General features: G+C 37.3%; 1 protein-coding gene across 4 annotated transcripts in view; it reads right to left on the reverse strand.

Annotated features, from left to right (window-relative positions):
- The window catches only part of LOC131062986 (serine/threonine-protein kinase BLUS1), a 133,000-nt gene that overhangs the window by 58,892 nt on the left and 60,091 nt on the right, over nucleotides 1-14,017 (reverse strand). For 2 of the 4 annotated variants that reach the window (XR_009371591.1, XM_059216766.1), the window contains exons 16-18: nucleotides 9,621-9,733; nucleotides 9,410-9,495; nucleotides 9,282-9,323 (exon numbers count right to left, since the gene is read on the reverse strand). Coding sequence is in view for 2 of the 4 variants with exons in the window: in XM_059216766.1 (XP_059072749.1) it covers nucleotides 9,282-9,323; nucleotides 9,410-9,495; nucleotides 9,621-9,733 (241 nt within the window). In the remaining 2 variants the exon portion in view is untranslated. The remainder of the gene's footprint in view (nucleotides 1-9,281; nucleotides 9,324-9,409; nucleotides 9,496-9,620; nucleotides 9,734-14,017) is intronic. The other 2 variants (XR_009371592.1, XM_059216767.1) reach the window with 1 other exon arrangement.

The raw sequence follows: 14,017 nt of genomic DNA on the forward strand, positions 1-14,017 counted from the left end.
TTGATCCACATGGATATATAGAGGAGACAGTCGGTAGGAAATTTAAGCATGAATTTCAGATAGAAGATTTTATGATGAATCTATTGGATGATCTTGAAGTGAAAAGAAAGATGCATTCTAGATTGCCTTTGGATTTCATTAGGAAATGCAAGATTTACAGAGTGGCCGACCAAGCTCAGGACGGTGGCAGACATCTCCAATCATCCTATGATCGAGATAGCAAAACAGTGAGGTTAGATTGGAATGAGCCCAAAGTTGTGGATCTCGATGCTTTGATGGCCCCAGTCTTGTCTTGTACTCGCAGATGGGTTGATGTGCAGCATCAGAAGTTGAGAGAGCAAGGCATAGCTATGACTTTCACCTTGGAAGACAGACCAGCTGAGGGTGGAGCCAGTGTAAGCGAGGGCAATCCTAATCCCAGAAATACAAGTGAGGGCAACCTTCGAAGTGCAAGTGAAGGCAATCTCCATCCAAGAGGCTCAAAGAGGAAAGAAAGACCTGAGAAGAGAGAATCTTCCAAGAAGAAGCAAGAGGCCAACCAAGATCGTTCATCCGGCACATCTTCTCGACAAGAGAAGAGGACACTTGAAGTGGAGGAGTCTATGGAGTCAATGGTACAGAATGATAAAGAAGGACAGGCACCAGGTGGATCTCTTCAAGACAATGAGTTGCATGAAGATGGGGAAGATAATGAAGTAACATCTCCTCCCAGAGAAGAAGAATTGCTCAAGGAAATACAGGTTAAAGAGACAAGATCTGCCATCCCAGATTGGTTGAAGGAAAGATTAACTAAAGTGATCGTGATTGAGGACGAGGACAATGTAATTGATTTGGAGAGCCTTGTTGGACGTTCTCAGGAAGTGACAGAGAAGAAGAAGGCTACCAAGATGTCCAAGATGATTAGAGATGAGACTGGATCCAGAAAGTTGCAGATAGCTACACCGGCAGTGGACAAGTATGAAGGTGAGATCCTAGCAGAGGAATATGATATAGAGACATTTGAGCTAGGTCCATCCACAGCCGAGCAGACACTAGATGATGCCACCGATTCATTTGAGGCCTTGAAAGACAAGCTTAGGGAAGAAATGGAGAAGAATAGGAAGCTTGAGAGAGAGGTCGGTGCATGGAGAACATATTTCAGTCATATCAACCAGCCTTTAGGACGTCAGGATCCAGCAAGATCACCCATACAGGCACTTCCCCTTCAATCAATTGGTGAGGCAGAGAGATTCAGGAGTATGGTCCAGCGTATGAGTACTTGGATGGACAAATCTCATACAGTTGCCGTAGAATTTACAACAAGGATGATGAAGACTATTCATAGGGCTATCTAGGTTCTTGAGATTATCCACAAGTTGATGATAACAGTAGCTACTTTTGCTCATACCAAAGAGGTTATCATTCCTGTCTTGCGAGTAATCAGACAAACATCGAGGAAGGTCTTAGCGCAGGAAAAGATTATGGATGGAGGACCTCACAGTTTACTTCAGTGGTCAACCTTACTCCAGATGAAGGAAGTTCTCTTCGAGGACATCAGTACTAGAAGTAGCCATGTTGAGGAGGTTATCAACCCGATCCAGGACAGAGTATTTGAGGTCCTACGTACCATTCTTGGCAGGAGGATCGAAGTTGAGACAGATGTGGATTTGCAGGAATTGGAAGATAGAATCAAGGTCATCTTTTGCAAGGACGCTAATATCACAGATGAGCAACAGGACCCGATGTTTACTACCATGCTCCTGATTGAGAAAACTAAGGAACTTGAACCTGAATGGGACGCTACTCTTCTCGAGGCATTTGATCAGGGCATCCACTTGGAAGAAAGAACGAAGAATCTTCCCGAGATTCCAATTGCTGAAATCGAAGGAATCGTGTCTAGATTCATTGCATATGCTAAAAAGGAGCATTGGAAAGGGAATAAGATTCTAGATGAGAGGTTATTATAGATGACATGGCACCTTAATTGTCATTGGTTTATGTCTCCTAGATTTTCGTGCCAAATTTTAATAATTGGCTATGCATTTAATGTTGTGCAATAAAAGGGGAACTTTTGTAATAAAACCCTAATTAGGGTTTAGGTGTCATGATCTTGACCATTGATCTTCTTTTCGATCTGGACCGTTCATTGTAATTGAGGATGCTATATATACCCTCATTTCTTTTCATTTTGCATAATAATGAGAAAATTAGAGAGAGTTAGAAATTATTGAGAGCTTAGAGTTTAGAAGCAATTTACTTTTGTAGCAAGATTGAGTTTTGAAGAAAGAATTCAAACAATTGTTGTACATGATGGCTTTGAGATCAATAAAATATTGAAGTTATGGTGTTTTGTTGCAATTCTCTTGGTTATCTTCATGGTTGTTCATTTTTCTTGAATCATTCTCAATCAAAGTAGTGTGTTAATTCGAAGGACAAAGTGTTGGACTTGATCTTTGGTAGGATTCGCTTTCCAAACCACTAGCTTCTTGCTGATTGTAGGAACGCCTTGCGTGGTCGACTGGAGATATTTGAATCGTTTAAACCTTCGATCGTTGCTGTATCTTGGATATGTACCTTCGTGGTAGTGTCCTTGATCTTTGATGTATTGAAAAATCATTTGTTACCTTAGAAGATCGCATCAATTTCAATTGAGTTGTTAATTTATGGCAATATTGAAGTTGGTAGAATCTCACCAAGTCTTGTCCACATTGAGTCATTCTTAGGGTTAGACTAGATTAGATCCTCTCTTCGCCCTCATCCTTTTTTCATTTTTTCAAATCTAAGCTAGTAAGAGCCTGTGTTCCAGCAAAGCAGATCAGAAGTTCAATCATCAAATGTAAGTCCCCTTGTGATTCCAGCAAATCACATCATACCACAAAGAGCTTATCCACACGTAGAGACCCTACATCAAAGAACCTTGGAGTCATCCTGATTGATCCTTTTTCGCGATATCTTCAGCAATCAGAGGCTTTACTCAAGAGAGGATAAGGTACCTTTAGGTATTTTATTCTGTGTATGATTGTGTACAAAATACACGTCAACACTGCCCTATGAATGGGATGAATGAAGTTTAAGGCAAGCAAACAAACATGATGATAGAAGTCATAAAACTTTGCCCAAGCATCATGTTAGAAGATGAAAACTCCGCCCAAGCATGAAGTTGAACATTCAAAACTCCGCCCTACTCTTGGAAGTCAAATAAAGTCATGAGAATGTGAGTGATGTCATCAAATCTTCCCAAAAATCGAACTCCTAATCAAATTAGAAAGTTGGAAAAAGAGATTTTCAAAGATCATTGAGTTGAAAAGTTAAAATGGAAACTCAAAATTAAAATTGGAAAGAAAAGGATTGTCATACTAAGTTCCAGATTAGAAACTTTTTGGAAGATACTATTTTATGAGCCTAGTTTGAGTTAATAGACTAAAAACAATTTAGAAACTTGCAAAAGTAAAAGATTTTCGAACTAAAGAAGATGACAACACTTTCCCAAGATTTGAGTTAGATTTAGAAACATGAGTTGGATGATTTTGCGTGTTTCTAATTAGGAATTCAACTTCATTACAAATGCATCATTTGTAGCTTCATTTTACACCAAGAAGTTTGAAATTCTTAAGGAGAGCATAAAGAAGTGTTTGCAGATTGGAGTTCATTTGGAGAAAAATCTTGATATGGCTTGCAGTTGGGTGAGCTTCTTGAAAAAGGATTCACAGATTTTGGAGTGGAGCCAGCTGGTATAAGGAAGAATTGTTAATTCTTTCTAAGTTTTCTGAGAAACTTCTATCTATTCGAAGGTGAAGTTGAATTTACGATGCAGATTTGTGCATTTTCTGAGTTTTTCAGAGTCATTGAAAATGATTTTAGTGGATTTATTCGAATTCTTAGTGAAGGAAAATCATTTTATTGACTAAGTAAGAGGGTTATAACACTTGGTTTTGGATTGTGATCACAATTATCTTGAAGGTTGGAGAATTTACATGTGAAAATTTCATTCTCATGGCTAAGTATGAAAATGAAATAAAATCTCCAAACACTTAGCCATTCACAGCATCGATTTTCTTTAATCCAAGATAGATTTTTAACTTATTTTTCTTTGGTTTTATAGGTCGCGGGAGGAAATAGAAGTGGGATCATCATAGAGATCGCAGCTGGAGTTTCAAGCCAGACGGAGGATTGAGGACGAGTTCACGGGCAAGGTTCATTCGGCCGTGAAGATAGCCAAAATTTGGCTAAGTAGGGGAAATGTTTCACAGAGAAAATTCCAATTTCCTCAATTATGATTAAGGCAGGGAGAAATCCTTCTCCAAATTTCAAGGTATTGAGAGGGAGGACATGATCACAGGGAATGTCTAAACAGCGTGATCCCATCATTTCATATTTGCAAGAGGTTATCTATAGCTTTTACCATCCTCCCGCGCAACATAAATTGGCAGTTGAAGGCAGGATCGTCACAGAAAACACAAATGGAGCTTCAAGCCAAATTCAAAATTGAAGACGGGACCACGAGCAAAGTTCGTTCGAGTATAGAGAGGGCCAAAATTTGGCTAAGCATGAGAAATACTTCGCAAAGAGATTTCTTCTCCAGATTCGAGGCACTTGAAAGAATCTCAAGGCATCAAGAGAGAAAAGTTCTCAGACTAGGTGAAAATATGGAAAAGTTAAATTTCTCGGACTTGGTGAAAATTTCCAACTTGATTTCATCTCCTGAAGAAATTAAAAAAGACAAGCTCCCAAGCAGAATCAAATGGTGACAAGAAGGAATCAAATTTCCATACTTCGATAGTTTCTTGACACAAATTGGAGAATTCAAGGAAGACATCCAACACGTTGAGGTGACGCCTCGTCATCTTCCAACCAATCAGATTGTTCCAAGTCAGCATGTCCAAGTTCAACGAACCTGACTTATCCAGAAGCTTCTAGAAGGGCACACTTCACAATGCAACAACCTTCTATTTTCATTGATGGTTCATATTTAGCAAGAAGGACAAGTGTCCCAAATGTAATTTTCTCATTGGTTGAGGGTTGTTAGTTTTGGGAAACCCTAATTAGGGTTTGTAGCTTTCAGTTTGGGCCCTTGATCACTGTTTGATCTCGATCGTTCATTTATTTTTGAAAAACTATATAAGGCTACCTCCTCTCATTTGGAGAGTGTGAGGTTTTTGATGTATTGTTGCGTAAGGTCATTTCCAAATAATATATTGCATGTGCGCTTTCTTTGTAATCCCTATTGTTTGAATGATTTGCATGGTTTCAATTTCCTCAATACTTAGTTAAAATTAATCTAGATTTTCTTTCATTGTTGTTAATTTGAATGAAGGATTTGATAAGTGTCAATTGATGGTGTATCTCCGCTCATAATTTTGGTAAATGGATGATTTCCATTTTACCGTGCAAAGTTAGTCTGAGCTCATCCTTTGTGCATCCCAACATCTTAATCATAAGCACAATCCATTGAAGATTGCACCGGCTTTGTGTAGTTGTCCCTAGTGTGGCGAAGCGAAGTTTGGTTTCTCGAGAGCACCCAATTGATACCGTCTCTGGAGTTCGTAGGATTAGATTAGCCTTCTCAAACCCTATCCCTTTTTCCTTTTCTTTTGAAAGTCTAAACCCCGAAAATCCAAAAAAAAAGGAGCCTAAAAATGCTAAATCCATCTACGTCGAACAATTCAAGACAATTGTTAAACGTAAGTCCCCCTTGAGATTTTCAGCATACACTACCCAAGAAGCTATTCCACTAAAGTCGCTTGTTCGCACATATAGACCTTGGAATCAGTAGTGATTTTTCAGGAGAGGGTAGAATGCCTTCGGGTATCCTATCCTAATGTTTGGTAGATGATAAAACAGACAACAACAGGAAGTCCAACACTTCCTTGGGGATTCTGATTTTTGGTTCACTTAAATAAATTAGAATTTTTTGAACAAAGTGCTCTTCAAAATTCACAAAATCTGCATTCTCACAATTCCTATCCCATATATATGTCCAACATTGGACATGGAGCATATCACCTTTAGCATCCTTCATTCTAACCATTAGTTTGTCATCCCACAATCCTCTACCTAAATATAAGAACATATGGCAGAGTACTGAATACCGCTTGAATTCAAACTTCTCAGGATGTGCCTTTGCTATAATCATCTTCTCATGCATCCTCTGGGCAAGAAAGTTGCATAGGGTTCTGAATGTCAACTGCCATGTACATGAATGGAACTGGCATCTTAGCCTTAGCATCACGGCCCAAAACTTGAAACAATGTTAATTGGTCTTCACAACATAATCTTCAAATTTGTCAACTCCAAAGAGCTTCTTCTCAAATCGAGAAAAATTGAAAGCACAGTTCTTCCAAGACATTTGGTTTTGAACTTTGGGATGGTAACACTTCTGAACACATACTCGTGTGTTTCATACTCTTCTCTAAAGTGATTAAAGTTAATAGGCTTTGATGCTCCCAAATTCAAGTTAAATATTTTAGAAATTGCAACCTTAGAAAAATTGACCATCTCAACACCAATAGCACAGAGGATACTTCTTTTTTGAACATCATACCTCTAGACAACTGCTTTTATGAAGTCTACATCCAGGAAGACATTTGGCACAGCTAATTTTCCCATATCTAAGTGCCATCCATTCCTGAGGGAAAACTTAGAACATCTTTTCTTGTACCGATGCTCGAATAAACTCCATCCTATCTTAAGTAAGTGTGCATCTCGCACACCAACAAATTCATCCAGGAGCTTATTGTTAGGACCATCAGAACCAATGAGTTATAATACTCTCCTTTCTCCATTTAACTCTTTAAAAATATCTTCATCTAGCTTTCTTGATGCTTGAGGGAGCCGCTTTCTTAATTATACTTACTGTAATTGGGACTAGGTTTAAACTCTGCAACTAGGATTTAGCTTTATAGCAGGCACAAACTTCAATTTCCAGCGTAGTTATGTTCTACATACAATTCAAAACTTAAAGACATGAAAAGCATAGAAAATTATCTAACTCACAGATAAGAACATGTGATCTCTAGTCATCCATTGCAAACCCTAGTGTTTACTGAAACTTCTTGCAGGCCTCAAATTAGCAATCACTTGTGGATTCAATAAACTGTAGCTGATGAGGCAGTCCAAACTAAGGATTTTTTTGCATCAAACAGCTCAAAATCCAAACCTAAACCAATAATTTCGCCATTACTGCAGTTCGTGTTCAAGCTGTGAACCAGATACTAGATATTTTCCAAGTTCAAATGATGATCATTGATTTCAGAAGAGCGCAAGAAGATGAATAACCGAGATTAAAAGATCTAATTTGAATAAACCTTTAGCACACTTTATGAGATTTCATCCAATCAGAGTGAAACATATCGACAAGTACTTTACACCATGGAGCCATGTGTCGACATGACACACCCTCGCAAAAGAAAATGGGTCCATGTGTCATCACCACACAGTAGCACAACTCCAAGCAAGCACCAAGGTTTGTACAACGTGAGGATGCGCTCCAATAAAGAAGCAGTTAAGTGTAGAATACTCTCTCACCATCCATTGAAAAGTAAACTAGGCCCCAACAAAGATCGATCGATTAGCTTAGCCTCGCAGCTCAAACAGACCTGACAGATTTGGAGGTCGTGGGCTCATGCGGCCCATTGATTTGCCTTGAACTTGCAAACATACACCAGATGGAGACTTAGGAAATATTGAACATCGAGCATAGGAAAATGAAAAGCATTGGGACCAACCAAGAGCCAGGACAAGGAGCTGATGTAAAGACGAGCATAAACCCCTCAAGTCATGACTTCAAAACTTGTTACTAACAATAGCAAGTCAACTTAAAAATTTAAAATTATAAGTGCTAGGGTTTAGGGTTTTATAGCGCAAGCTTAAAAAAAATTAGGATTGGGGACTTAAGGTTTAAGCATTGGCAACATTACTTACGGGTTTTAGAAGGCCAAAAGGCCAGGATTTTTTAGAGTTCCACCAGCCCTAAAGGCCAGGATACGTATTGCAAATATTTAACCTTAGTGTCAAAGCATCTAAATATATTCTTGGACACATTAAAGTGATCATTCATAACTGTTGTGAAATAAATATAATGCTCTTTCTAGTTACATGTCAATATTTATTACGAATATTCACATTGATTATTAGCCAGGAATTCAAAAGCATAAATGAAAGTAAGGTACCAAGAAACCAATGTAAGAAAGCATACTTTTTTAAAATTTTCTCTGTAAGTCAAAGTTGAAAATACCCATCAAAAGAGGGATGCACCTTGGTTACTGTAAACCACGAAGCCAGCAAGCCATGAATTAAGTTGTGTTTGCTAAAAACTTTAGATCTAAATTGCTGGTATGCTTTCCCTTGGCTTTAAAATTTAATTATACTGACATTGGTCAAACAGCCTTTGGGTCCATGGAACTGAGGTATAGTAGCTATAAGCATATATGTCACCATTGAAATTTCAAAGGATGTTACTTCTTTACTCAGCAACAGAACTTTTATTGAGATTTAAAAATATTAATTGCGTATACTATCCTTAACCATGATCAAGGACATAATTGAAATTTGTGACAAAACCAGCATTCCATTGGGAGGCAACCCTGGGAAAAATCCCCATCACATTTTAAAACAAAACTTGCACATCCCTGGCCTTTGAAATGCCCCTACAGACATTTCCCAGTTCTCTCTCCAAGTTGTCCCCAGCAGGTTGCTGACAGTCTATTAAAAAACACACAACATTTCAAAACAATTAAAAAATCAACACCCTAAAAGTTAATAGAGACACCAGAAACCCTATGTGTTCCATTTTAATTTCCGTTATAATAATGATATTTAAATTTCAGTTTTCAGCTACTTCTGATGTCATGGAATGTTGCATGTTATTTCATTTCAGTCTTTTTGTTTTTAATATATATTTTCATTTTATTTAGTTTTCTTGCAAATTTCAAATCAATGTTTACTTGGTGAAATCTATGTTTACTTAGATAAGTCTTTTTCACTTGGCAGCTTGTCTTTGTTTTCCAATCAATGTTACTAATTATTTAGAAAGTGCTGGACAATGCTACAGCACATATAGTTTTTTAAATTTTTATATATAGAATTTAAATAATATACAATTTCTGGTGACCAGCTATTACCTATCGTATACCTATATATGGTTCAACTCTACCCAACTAAGATACAATCTTTTAACATTGTCTATCTCTGTATAGTTCAACTCAGCCTAAGGAAAGATGCATTAATTTTTAAAACAGCATATCTAAACTGCCCACATGAAGTGAAAATATGATACAGAATTCAGATGTACTCAAAGCAGACACCTGTGAGCTTTGAGTTCGTTGTGGGCTCGAAGATGGGAGAACCTGCAAATGGTGCACTATATTGGTAATATATACAAACTAGAATTGGTAAATAAATTTAAATATTTATGTATCTTTCAGAATCGCACCACTTCCAGATCTACATCCTCAGATGTAACTTTGAAGCGTCCTTTTTGTTGTACAACTGGTACCCTTGACTTTTCTTCCAAGCTATCTGTCACAAATAGAAATGAGATGCAACATACAGCCCAACACTCATAAATATATGCCAGTAAACATAATATACATACAAGAACTCAGATGAAATGTAGATGACTTCTCAGGGACATTTACACATGCCTGATGATTTAGGTCCCAATGAACTGTCTGTGGAACGCGCATCACCAGCTGTGTAAGAAACTAATGGCCCACTCAAATTTCGCTCACGATAGGATCGGTTTTGGTATTTGTTCCTGTAAATGGCATTCGGTAGAATATCAATCAACGTGTCCAATATGTGAAGACAATCAGCTCCAGGATGTACTAGTCAGATATTTCTTTGCACTTTGCTAGAATGTTAGAAATACTTGAAATTGTGAGTATACCTTGTGTCCTATTCACTACAAACCCAAGCAATCATGTCCATAGCAAAGCCCAGATCGAAAAGAAACATTACAAGGAACCAATAAAAACAATCTGTGGAAAAACCTAAAGATTGAAAAAAAAGGGAGGAATGGAAAATATGAACTAACACGAACTGCAGAACATTTTTGTGCAGTGCATGTTTTTGCTTCCACACAGTTCCTTTCCAATATGGAAGAACCTTGTCTACCAGACATAGTGACATAGATAGCCAGAAGGTCATTAGATGGATATAATGCTCTTGTTGGGGAAACTTGAGAATACCCTTTCAAGATTTGGCATAACAAAGATTAACTTCCTAGACTGGAATAGGGGCATTGAATCCCTATGTATAGGCATTGAACCTTTTAGGCACCACCTGCAAAGGTATAGATCCCTGTGGGACACTTCCTGACACAGCATCATCACAGAAATCACATACATTTCTTTGGGCAAATTGGAAGACAACAATGGACTTATTGTCATTGTAACAAAGTGCACTTATTTCACATAATTTCATAATTAATTTTGTGGCATTGGCTTTCCAGTTTCCATATATAGTCTTCAAGCACTCATGCATTGTCCTATCCAAATGGTGATTTAACTTGATTTATTACAGAGAGACATTGTTTCATGATAGGAAATGAACATCAAGGCCTGTAAAGAATAAATTTCACCTAGCATAAGATGTTGGTTTTATGACATTATGTTCAAGTTCGCAACCAGCTAGACATGCATAAGATTATTAGCCTTTAGCCTTTATATTAATGTCAAAAATGAAATCATCTATTTTGTAGACCACAGACATTGTCTACAATTGCTGTATGCCTGTATGAATTAAGATTGCATTGAAAAAACATTTGCCTGAGACACAACCTAGTCCTCCAACCTTAGCAAGAGCGCAGCATTTCACCATTAAAAATAAAATAAAATAAATCAGCATAAATGTGAATTTTTAGTCATTCAATCCTCACAGATGTGTTAAATATTCTCTATAATACTTTGGATTTCACAATTAAAAATTCTCCGTCAAAAAATCAGTTTTCAGAAGTAATAACTGGAAATTAAACAAAGATATATGCATTGCATGATCTAAAATCAGAATCTTAAATTTGTCCGCAAAAGACATTTAATTTTTTGAAAATGCATTGAAAACTTGGAAAACCTGGAGTACCCTTTGCAGGAATCACCTCCTAGCCAAGGTTCACTCAACTCACTCCCCATGCCAGGACTATGACATCGAAAGGACAAAAGGATGAGAAAATTTGGGTGAAAAACAGAAAATGGCCCTATAAGATTTTACAAGCAACAATACAAGTATCCTCAGCGAGTAGGTTCTTCTAACAGACCAAGTACTCTGTGACAATCCTAGCCCTTAGTTTCTTCTCCTGTATGTCAATGATGGCCTTTGGAGCCCATATGAGTTTCCCCTCAACATTCAAGCGTGACAACTCAACTAATAGTGCAATATACTGGCCAAGTACCCTTAAAAGCAAGGTTTGAGCTTTCTAACCTCACTCTACTTGATGCAAGTCTTCCTATAAGCTAAGCTGCTGAATCATGGGATTAATCAGGCGCTTCCGGATACAAAGCATACCAGAATTTGATTCTGAAACAAATCTCCTGTGGGCACGTCCGAGGTTTGTGTTTTTAGATGCCAAAATGTTTAGTGATTCTAGTTTGATCTTTTTGATATTGAAAACTGCATCTAAATTAGAATGTTATGTTTAAAAAAATAAAATTTGTAATGGTTGTGTTGGTATATGACATTCTAAACTTAGTTAATACAATATATATATATATATATATATATATATATATATATATATATATATATATTGTATTAATGTACCAAAAACATACTCAACCACCCAAACAATTTCTGCCATACCGGTGTTTCGTAGCCACATACCCATTCCCATTCCATACCCGATTTGGCAACTTAGTCTATAAGGCTACACATGCAAGAAAACTATGTCCCCAACCTCAAATGTTCTCTCAATGTGATCTCGGTCTGCTTAAAAATTTATGTTGATCATCGACCAGCTACAGGTGATTTGCAAGTGCTCTTATAACGTCTTGGGTATGCTGAACCAAGTCACTTGCTGCTAGTGAAATCAGGTTCTAAACATCTGGTTTGTCCCTGTGAAATCAGGATCCATATCATCATCATCTTTGAGCATGTAATTCATTTCATTCCTACGTGAATCAAGGATGGCAAGTAACACTTTCACTAGTGGACAGCTTAAACAGTGAGCAGCTGAATTGATGCTAATCTTCATGTGTTTGATATTAAAGTGGACTGCTGCAAGTAGGTTTCCATTTCTACCATCACTCATTCTGCAACTTGTTTTTTGTCATTATTTTTGTGGTGTTAGGTTCTGAGTCCACTATTCACTTGAAAAGTTGCAAGTGTAATGTTAGGTTCCAAGTCCATGATCTACTTGCCTCTATGTTGTGTTTGAATGATATCAGCTAACACTCACATTTAAGCCAACAGAGATTTTCTAGTATTACATTATTCATCAGAACGGCTGTTATATATGTGAACACTACACAAACTTCCAGTCTTGGGTTGCTTTTAATTATCAAGAATGGCCTTTTTCCCTAATGTACTCACATCTGGGTTTATTGTTCAGAAACTTTACACTGAGACTTGCAATTGGATTTGCTTCCATTTTCATCATTCCGAATATGAAATGTATCAATTTGAATTAATGCATCTAACTTCACTTTTGAACTTCGTCTCAATTTTCATAGCGTACTAGTAGGCATCTCCTTAAGTTTAAAGTCCAGTTCAGCATGATTGTAGATCCAAAAGCCTGCTCTGTCATTGAAATTTTAATTTGTCTTGATATCACACATAAATTCATTACCATAACATTGGGAGAAAAGGGCATACTTGCTGACTGGTTGGTTGCACACAACTTGACTGAATGGTAATCATAACTCCATACATGATAGTCAACAAAACTCAACCCAGTTTCTATCACTTCATCATTGTGTTCATGTCTTTTGCAATAGGTTTCTGGTCAACATTTAACTCGCAACACTATTTTTAAAAGGGCAATTGCGATTGTCCCACAATCTCAGAAGTTGTTAACAGTAAACTATAACTCTTGTTAATTCAACCAAATGTCTACAACATTTTACATCTATCTCATGTGGCATTTATCAAGATTAGATTTTACCTTATATGGTGCTTGACCTGCGAATGGCTTCTTCACTGTGGAACTCAACAACTCATTTGATGAAGATATGTCAACTGTTTAAGAAGCTAGGTAAAAAGTTACACCATCTAACTCAAATTGGATTGTCACAGTTATTAAAGTTCAACTAATTATGTCACTACTTTTATTCACTAGTCAAATTGGGTACTCCTCTGTAACCTGAAAATACTCTCTATCATCGTTCCACGAAGTGTCCTAATGAGGGGGCATGGGGAGGTGGGGCCAAGGGCACCAAGGGCCTAAAATTGGGGACGACGAGAGGAGATGTTGGGAAGGTAAAACTGAAATACATATAGTACTTTAAAAGATGTATAAGAGTTGCAAACGAAACTTTAACAAATTATCATCCTGATGATGGATCACAGAGTGTGATCCCAAACGTTGATGCAAACAAACTCTCACAATCTAATCCAAAATCTATAGTAAGAACTATTATGGATTGTGGAAAACTAATATCTTTAAAATTAATAAAACTTAGAAACTGCTAAACTTTGAAGTGAACATTAACAATTTAAGACAGAAGAAATGTTGAATGCAAAATTTATATTATATTCAAGATATCATAATGATGATTACAATGAGTACAATGATGATTACAAATGTTCAAAATAACAAAATGCAGTGAAGTGAGGCCTCTAATCATCCCCAAACTCGTCATCATTAGAACTGTTGGACTCCACAAGGTCAAGGTCCATCAAACTAATACCAACCAGCCTCGTTTGTGTAGCGTCCCATCGCACTGCAATGTTCAACTCTCCTTGTGCAAAAGTGTGTTGCAGCCAATGAGATGCAAGGCACCATGTATAGCCACAAGCTTCGCTTCTCACTAAGAGGTAAGCTTGTTCCTCTAGGGGAGGGTATGAAGCTATAAATAGAACACTTCCTCTCAACAGTACAAGAACTAGA

Source organism: Cryptomeria japonica, chromosome 2 (assembly GCF_030272615.1).
Source record: "Cryptomeria japonica chromosome 2, Sugi_1.0, whole genome shotgun sequence".
In the NCBI taxonomy this organism is placed as follows: Eukaryota; Viridiplantae; Streptophyta; class Pinopsida; order Cupressales; family Cupressaceae; genus Cryptomeria; species Cryptomeria japonica.